Consider the following 9,538-nt stretch of genomic DNA (forward strand, 5'->3'; position numbering starts at 1 on the left):
GTCAGCAGCTAAAGAACACTCCTTTAACGAGGAAACCATCAGCAGGTGAGTGAGGAGGTGGACCAGAACCAGGCGCCTCCTGGTGGAGGAAGGGAGACAAACACAGAAACACAAACACACAGACAGGAGTCCTGACTGTTTAACTGGGTGTGAAACGATTCTCCAGAAAGCCCGTAGAGCCTTGGAGGAGAACCGTTTCACAAGATGTGAGGAACATCTGGAGTCCAGCATGGAAATAAAAAGGAGGCGAGAAATAAAAAAAACTGATCACCGTCTGGAACTCATTATGGCCTCCTGCTGGATTACTGGTAAACATCTGATGATGATGATGATGATGATGATGATGATGATGATCCTGGTCAGACCATCATCATCTCCTCCTCCATCCCTACATCATTATCTCTGATGTCAGAGACCAAACCAAAGCTAACATTTTAAACTCGGTGTTTGACCAATGAGAAGGCAGGAGGTGGAGTTAGATAACCCAGAGATCCTCTCTGATTGGTCCGCAGCATCCCATCCTGCCCATGAATTCCCCGCCCTCCCCAGCTGACTTCTCTCTCCTCCAGCCTCCTCATATCTGTGGCTCAGATGGGAGGCTGTGGACCGTGGTTCTGATCCAAGCTGCAGGTAGAACCGGGTTCTTAGGATGCTGATGCTGGGAGTTTCCCTCCTGATCTTCAGCCGTCTCGCTCAGGTGAGACCTCCTTCATTCTGAAACGATTCACACCTGGAAACGCTCAAACCACCAGAGAAAATAAAAAACTGGAAAAGATCCTGAGAACTTTGCCCTGCAATTTGTCTGCAGGCTTCCAGGTACACCTGCCTGGGAGACAAACTGGGGGAGATGGGATTCAACTGGTTCTGAACTGGTTCTGTATTTTTTTAATCTTTTGCATTTGCAGATCAGCTGGGGTGGGTGTCCACACGTTGCCATGGAGACAACATACAGGTGTGGTCCTTTCCTCCTGTTGCCTCCTCCTCCTCTTCCTCCTCCTCCTCGCCCTCCCAGAGACCTGGCAGGTAAAAAGTTCTGCTGTTGTTTCTTTTATTGGTCGGAACGGATCAGCGCCGACTCCTGATGGCTACCGGTACTAATCAGAATAGCACAGAACATCTTGAGGACGGCTTTGTGTCTCAGCTTCCTGTCTGACCTTTGACCTCAGCAGGGTTTTAACTCCAGGTGTGGGCGGCTGCTGGAGGCTTTTTTTAAATAATCTGACACTTTAATTAGTTTGAGGAGCAGAAAATGTCTCCCAGCTGTTTAATCCTGGTTCTTATCCCTACCTTCATCCTCCTCCTCCTCTTCTTCATCTCTCTGTGATGCTGCAGTTCGGCCGCCTGATGTTTCGGATGGGGGAATTGAATTCCCAGCGTTCCCGATCCTCTTCATCATTATTTCCACCTCATCAGTGATCCTCCTGATGGCCTTTAACATCTGCTATAAAGCGCTGAGCAGGTTGGTGGATTTATTAGGATTTCATTTTGGTTTTCCATGTTGCCCATTCCCTCTCATCCCGATGGTCCCTGCGTTTCCCTCATAACTGGAAGTTTCTCCTTCCAAATGAATGCATCCAGGATGGACCTGCTGATGACAGATTCCCCATTAAAGGTTATAGCTACAAGTTTTTAATCTAAAAGATTTATTTTTTCAAAAATAATATCTCCAAAAAACATCTAGACCAGGAATTGACAACACAAACTGTTATGTAATTGATTCTGTAATATAAATCAAATATTATGTATTGGAGAAACCAAACAACCTCTCCACAGACGCACGGCCCAACACAAGAAGAGCGCCCTCCTCTGGACAAGACTCTGCGCTACATCTACACCTGATGGACAAAGGACATTCTTTGGAGGACCAGAATGTTCATATTTTGGACAAAGAATCTGTGTCTTCAAATCTGTTTCTTTTTCGTTATCTTCTGCAGACCAGTTAGTTCTACGTCAGCCTGAACACATAAATTCGGCCAATCATATATCAACGCTCATCTGTCAATCAAATGTTTTCGGTCATAGCATCTTGATTCATGTGTCGCAGCTAATATACGCAACGGTTGAAACCAGAATCCTTTCCTTTCCCATTGAGTTGCGTCCCAGTGTTCACGGGGATGGACGTCTGTGTCTTCGGCAGGCGTAGAGCTAACAGAACTGGCAGCGTTGCGAGGCAAGGGCTCAAACATGTACGGCTGGAAGCCTTCTACACCAAACCAAGCTTCTGCCGCCCTGGCGTCCTCTTCCACAACATGCTTCGTCCCCGCTTTCCTCCTCTAAATAAAAAATGGATGACGGAGGAGACTCATCCACGACCTCCGACACTAAACTCTCCTCCTCTTGCATGTTTCCGCTGTCCATAGCGTTCCTTGACAGCGTCGTTTCTAAGTCACCAATTTAGTGCTACTTGGTCCCAATGGAATTTCCCATTGGGAACCTGCTAGCACTAAGATGCTAACTGGTTAGCAAGATGCTACCGACACAACCAAAGTGGCTTGTAACCCTTCCGCCACAACAATCCCGCCCCCTTGATAATCGACCAATCACATTCACTTTATTCAGAAGTAGTGAAAAGAGAGCTGAGCCAAAAGGCAAAGGTCTCGATTTACCGGTTGGAGTAGAGCCGCTGCTCCTCCACATCAAGAGGAGCCAGCTGAGGTGGCTCGGGCATCTTGTTAGGATGCTTCCTGAGCGTCTCCCTAGTGAGGTGTTCCAGGCACGTCCCACCGGGAGGAGACCCAGGACACGCTGGAGGGACTATGTTTCTCTGCTGGCCTTGGAGCACCTTTGGATTCCCCCTGTAGGAGCTGAGCCAAGTGGCTGTAGAGAGGGACGTCTGGGCCTCCCTACTGAAGCTGCTACCCCCAGGACCTGACCCTGGATAAGAGAGGAAGAAGATGGATGGATGGACGGATAACTTTACATGCCTGTTTGTCCTCTTCAGTGCAGAGTCATAGAAGCAGTTCAGCAGAATGAGGCGCATTTTCTCTCTTTTGTTTAAGTTGGAGGTTTGCAATCAAGTTCCAACAGCCTCTGCAGAATTGTCTGAGTAACTGTTTATTGACATCACTTGACATATGACTACATTCAACACTGTATGTAATCTTTGCAGACTGATTCATCTTCTTAGCTAACCTGAGCTCTGAAAGCTGCTGCTTCTCTTTCTGTTCCTGTTGCCAGAGAACCTGAGGGAAGCAGAGAGAACGGGCTGAACATCGGAGGGAACAACAACAACAACAACGAGTCCTGAGGCCAGTTTAACAAAACAGCTTCAACAAACTCAGACTCAAATCCTCAACTCTGAATTAATACCGATGGAAAGCAATCATCTGCTGCAAAGGAGAGGGAGATAGTGCAAGAGAAGATTGCTGCTTGATTTATGATGAAGTCCAGTATGGCAGGCCGTTTTGGCATTTATTAAAGCGCTCTGCTCTTGTTCTATTTGTAGATCACCAAAATAGGATTCTTCCTGGTCAAAATCACCTTCCTACTCAGACATGTAATGATAGATTTCCTAAATTACATTTTCTCAGCAGAAGCTGCATTTCTGAACATCAAATACCAACATTGTATATAAGCCCAGCTGTGCTATATTAGACTGACTCTGAGTTTCCCTGAGTGACCGAGACATAAAACCCAGAACCCCTGGAGTGAAGCCCCCACTGACCCAGCTGCTCAGTACAGAACCGGACCAAAGCCCAGTGTTCCTCCCTCCTGTGGGGCAGCACCACGCTAAGGATCTTCATCTCTAGATGCAAATTGTGTGTTTTTCATCTTACAGCCGCCGTTCCCATCTTCCTTAAGTGTGTTTTGTCATCTTCTTCTGTGTTTTCTCGTGTTTGTCTCCGTGCTCGTTTCTCCCAATCCAATTCAATCCAATTCAATTCAGTTCTATTCAGTTTATTTCTACAGCGCCAATTTGCAACACATGTCAACTTAAGGAACTTTATAGATCCAGATTAACCAGATCATCCAGTCAGATTGATTCAAAGTTTTATATCTAAGGAAAACCAGCTGATTGCATCGACTCATTGACTCTTCAGCAATCCCTCACACTAAGCATGCTTGTAGCGACAGTGGAGAGGAAAAACTCCCTTTGAACAGGAAGAAACCTCCAGCAGAACCAGGCTCAGTGTGAGCGGCCATCTGCTGAGGCCCACTGGGGTTCAAGGAGACAGAAGCAGACGTAGAACTAACAGATTCTGCAGAGTAGGAGAATAGAGATAGAATGAAGCAGAATGATGAAAAAGGGGTCCCTATGTCCTCCAGCAGTCTAAGCCTATAGCAGCAGAACTATAGAGATAGCTCAGGATAACCTGAGCCACTCTAACTAGAAGCTTTATCAAAAAGGAAAGTTTTAAGACTAGCCTTAAAGTTGACAGGGTGTCTGCCTCACGGACTAAAACTGGTAGTTGGTTCCACAGGAGAGGAGCCTGAGAACTAAAAGATCTGCCACCCATTCTACTTTTAGAAGTTCTAGGGAGAGAGTGGAAGCGTCAACTTGACCACAGTTAGATCCAATGTCCTGACTTCAGCATTTGTGCTTTTTTGACGCCCCTAATGCCTACAGTGTGAACCCAGCATTAGCCTGATTCCCACCCACCTTTTTCCGTGACGCTTCCCGGGATTTAAATGGAAGAGGACAACATCATGGCGCCAGGCCCAAGGCCCAGATCCCCAGAATGACCAAGGCTGTCATGATGGTTGACTCTTCAGAACCAACTTGCTGCAAAACACACCATTTGACAAATGTTTCTCTGAGTTTAGAAGTTACAGACCTAGATTGGAGGTAAAAGCCTCCTAAAGAAGTTTTTCCCACATGAGACAAAGGAACCCCCACTTTGCTGCGAGGCTGCAGTGCTGCTAACTGCTGGAAGAAACTCAAACCTTCCAGAACAGACATGGAGGTATGAGGTCTGACACAGTTAGGGACAGATTCTAAAAACAATGATTAATGTTTTCATGTGTTTTCTGATGAGTAAAGACGAAGCTAACAGGATGGATCACATGCTATGCTGCAGTAATATGTGTTGAGCTGTTGTTTATAAAGCTAAATCCAGCTTTATTTCACTAATAAACGCTGATATTGTTTGTTTAGGATTGCCTTCGACTGTTCCAGTTAAACAATTCAACAAAAACATGTTTTCTTTAATCCAACTGTTTTTAATATTCTTTTTTGTTTCTGCATTTTTTATTTTATTTTATTTGTTTTTTATTTTTTCCTACTTGCTTTGATTCAATGTTTTATCTTCCTGTATTTTAATCATGTAAAGCACTTTGCATTGTCTTTGTACTGAATTGTGCTATACAAATAAATTTGCCTTGCCTTGCCTTGCCTTGAGATAATATCAGTGTTGAGGTGTTTTCTCATGACCTCATTATATTTCCATTACCAAATTATGACCAAAACTAATTTAATGGAATCCTGATGTCTATTTGCTGCTAGCGATTTCAAAGAGGGTTAAACATTTTTTTAACTAAAGGTTATTAGTTCCTGATTAAACTAATCATTTAATAAAACATTATTTGGTCAAATAATTTTTTATTCACCTCATGGATTATAAGTGAATTGGTTTGAAAACTTTCCAGTCGCTCTAAAGGAGACAAAAGCTCATTTGATCCTAAATTCTTCCAGATAAACTCTTTGATGTTTACTGACTCTTTCATGTTTTGTGTTTAATCCAGCATAATAATACTGGGATTATTAGGCTCAATGAATAAAGCAGCCCTTCTGTTGTATTTGTGGGACTATTATTTTTAAACAGCACCGACCGCATGTCTAAGAAGTTAACCAGTCGAATAAACAGAGACAAATTAATTATCATTAATTCTGCTTGAATTATAAACAAAGTTACTGAAAATTTACTGATGCTGAAGACATCTTGGATTTTATCATTTAGATAAAGATCATTGCTTTGTTTTACCTTTGAGTTGAATAATATATTAATTTACTAACTTCCAGTTCAGGTTAATTGTATTTTCATATTTATAATAATAATCTGCATAATCAAGCATAGTGCAATAGATCTTCTGGCTTGAGGAAGTCCGTAGTCTTGTTTCAATTGTTTAAATTCTATTGGCTATATTTCTAGAACACAGATTTTAACCTCTAATGGGAATTTCACCTTAAACTATTCAGGTAGACGTTTAATAACATCCTCCCAAAACTTCCACAAACAATGGAAAAGAGTTTATTTTTCAAATGAACATTTAGTGCAAGTATCTGGAGTATAACTGGACATATAAGGAAGCCTAACTGGAATTATAAAGGTTCTAATTAGCCTTTTTTTATTGCAGAAGTTTCAATTATGGTTTGTTTTTGTGCTTTTAAACGTGCCTGATTCCAGTATTTTTCCAAAATATCTCCTCTCCAAGCGTCTAACTCATCTATTGCCGAATCTCTAGAGGAAATCATCAGCAGATTATAGAACATAGAAAGAAAACTTTTTCTTTTCAATCCCTGACGAGCGCTTCCTCTTCTATTATTTTTAAGGTGGAATGTCAGATATTCATTTTAGCTGTGATGACAAATAGTTTTTCAGTTGAAAGTTTTTTTTTTTTAAATTGGGGGGTATTAAATACTTCTTACATAACTTCAATTCAATTCAATTCAGTTTATTTATATAGCGCCAAATTCACAACACATGTCATCTCAAGGCACTTTACAGTTCAACCAGATCATACAGTCAAATTAATACAAAGTTTTCTATCTAAGGAAAACCAGTTGATTGCATCGACTCAAATACAATCCCTCACACTAAGCATGCTTGTAGCGACAGTGGAGAGGAAAAACTCCCTTTGAACAGGAAGAAACCTCCAGCAGAACCAGGCTCAGTGTGAGCGGCCATCTGCTGAGGCCCACTGGGGTTCAAGGAGACAGAAGCATAACTGATAGAAAATATTTTACACTTTTTTTTCCTTCTACTCCTTACATTTTAAAAAGAAAAACTCCTTAGTTTTGTATCATTTAAGCTCATTTTCATTACGGCCATTACACTTGGTATTTAAAAAAAAAAATAAGATCCATTAAAAAAAATTGTTTCATCCAGACAATTAATTTCTTTGTGGTTGGACTTGGTGCTGCCCCAACTTGTTGCTCACCACAAACCCAGGTAAATAGTTTTTAAATTACGACTTTAATCTCAAAACAAGAAAGAAGAAAAAAATCTCCAAACTGGCTCTAATACTCCGCTGTAAAATGTGACGCTGTTACCATTAGTTATAAAACTAAGAATTCATCCAGAATTATAGAAAAATGTTCCTTTAATAGAGTAGAGCAGTAAAACTTCCTGCATTACTATTATACTTTAAGTAGTTTTAAAAATGGTACTTTTACACTTTTACTGGAGTAAAAAGCTTCAGATGATCCTCTAACTTCTATGAAAGTGTTTTTAACAGTAGGATTTATACTTCTACTTCAGTAATTAACATTAATATTTTCAACATGTTGGTTTAAAATGTCTGTTTTGGATTTTTTGTTATTTTTGTTCTGCTAAGAAGAAACCAGAGATGACTCCTGACTGCCCCCTGTGGCTGGACGTGGCATTAAAGTCTGAGCACCTGTTATGAATGAAATTCACCTGCAGCTCTGTGGCAGCAGCACAGGTCAGAACCAGATTAGTTTTTTCTAGACGAAGAGAAAATTAGGTTTTTATTTTTAGGGTTGAGGCATAAAAAGAAAGAATCCATGGAAGTCAACGGGAGTCAACACATGGTCCTCACTACAGATAGCAAGACAGGAGAGTGTGTTTTCTGTTTGTTTTGTTTTTTGCCGGGGGGGGGGGTTATGTGACTCTCCATCTCCGACTTGTTTATTTACCTCAGGCCTCATTTCCTGCTGATGTTTCCTTTATTTTCCCAGAGCTGATGGAGCCTCATGCTGTTTATGTTTCTATTCAGGAAACGCTTTATTTACCATCCTTCTGAGGACCTGCAGCCTTATGACCAGCAGGGTCCAGATGTAGACCCCCACCACCTTTAATGTCAGGGGTTCGGTTCAGAGGAATTAACTCTAGGTTGAGGTTTTGGTCACGAACAGAGGTGGACGAAGTACTCAGCAGTAGTACTTGAGTAAAAGTATTGATACTCGTAGTAAAAGTAAAAGTATTGATACTCAGTCAAATCTTACTCAGCTAAAATTAAAAGTTACTCAATCAGAACATTTCTGTCTAATTTTAATAATAATTTTAAAGAACTGTCAGAAACCTCCTGATGTATTGATGCGTAGAACCACCTGCTATAGATTCTACACACCTGGAAAGAACTTCAGCATAAAAATGCCACATTAATAGGGACGGCCATTTTGATTATTATTTCTTATTAAAAGTAAACAAAGAGCAAACAGTCTAGATTCTCCTCACATTTTCACTGTCCTGATCTTGGAGCTGATGACCGGCTTGATCACTCATTTCATCCACCTGCCCAGCTCCGCCCACTGATCATTACTGTTCATCTGATCCACCTACTTCAGCCTCTATTTAACCAGCCACCAACCAGCCATCAGAGCCAGGTTATTCTCAGGCCAGTGGTGAGAGTTCCTCCAGCGTACCTGAGTGTTACTGATGACCTGATCCTGACCTGTTCTGCCTCTGGACCTCTGAGCCTGTCTGTTCTGGTTCTGATCTGTTTGCCCGACCTGTCCTGTGACCCCTGCTGGATTCTGCCTGCGAACCGATTCCTGACACGTCCTGAATTCCCTTTGGTACTTCTTTGGATCTCTGATCTCCTGGCTTCAACTCCTGAGCACGTCCTCCACACCGGCTTTGGCTTCAGCCTCTAACTTACCTTAATCAAACACTAATACCTCAATAAAATGTATAAACTACTAATATCTGCCCTGAGTTTCTCAGATGTGTGGAATGTCATTAAATCTGTAGATCAGTGGCGTCCAGATTCATTCCTAAGGGCTGCTATCCGCCATGATGGGATGAAAACAGCAACAGAGGATTATAAATACATTTACTCCAGCAAGTAAAGTAAGCAAAAATACTCAAAAAGTAAAGCACAGTAATGAAGTAAATGTTCTTTAGGAATACACTGGTAATGGTTAGGATAAATATAGGCAGCCACCAAAAGGAATAACAGCAAATATAAAGTTCTAATATGGGTAGAAACATGAATGAGGCTTCTACTGAGAAAAAACAAAGCTTCCTTAATCCGAAAACAGAAAAAAATGCGTGCTGCTTCACTCGTCCCGGGTGATGAAGACGACGAGGAAGGCTTCCTGTGTCTGTGGGAACCCATGTTCCTAAACAGGAAGTGATTAAATCCAGCAAATTAGAGAAAAAAAACAGAACCATATGAACAGGAGAAAAAAATAAAACTGTAAATAACCGACTGATTCAACAACCAAATAACAGGATGCTTTTATTTTGAAAGGACTACAGGTGAGTTCTGCAGGGGAACGACATCATGGGAAATACTGATGACGTCATAATAAATTTAACTTTAAAGACACTAAATATCTCAAACTTTTATTCTCTAAATGTTGTTTTTCAGAGTAAAGGATTTTAAGAGACACTTAATGATGAAAGGATAATAC

At 41.4% G+C, this 9,538-nt stretch overlaps 2 protein-coding genes across 2 annotated transcripts in view; one reads left to right on the plus strand and one right to left on the minus strand.

The window, feature by feature from the left end:
• The first annotated feature begins 75 nt into the window (after nt 1-75).
• Nucleotides 76-3,556, plus strand: LOC119796690 (proline-rich membrane anchor 1-like). Its single transcript, XM_038305348.1, has 4 exons — nt 76-697; nt 906-1,023; nt 1,333-1,459; nt 3,178-3,556. The coding sequence occupies exons 1-4, from the start codon at nt 650-652 to the stop codon at nt 3,245-3,247; spliced, it is 363 nt and encodes a 120-aa protein (XP_038161276.1). The 5' UTR covers nt 76-649; the 3' UTR covers nt 3,248-3,556.
• A 5,756-nt stretch (nt 3,557-9,312) lies between these two features.
• The window catches only part of LOC119796687, a 4,227-nt gene continuing 4,001 nt past the window's right edge, over nt 9,313-9,538 (minus strand). Inside the window, exon 4 of the mRNA XM_038305344.1 lies at nt 9,313-9,538. This exon is cut by the window's right edge and continues 135 nt beyond it. The gene's annotated coding sequence lies outside the window, so the exon portion shown is untranslated.

Source organism: Cyprinodon tularosa, unplaced genomic scaffold (assembly GCF_016077235.1).
Source record: "Cyprinodon tularosa strain WSP-4 unplaced genomic scaffold, ASM1607723v1 ctg557, whole genome shotgun sequence".
Classification (NCBI taxonomy): Eukaryota; Metazoa; Chordata; class Actinopteri; order Cyprinodontiformes; family Cyprinodontidae; genus Cyprinodon; species Cyprinodon tularosa.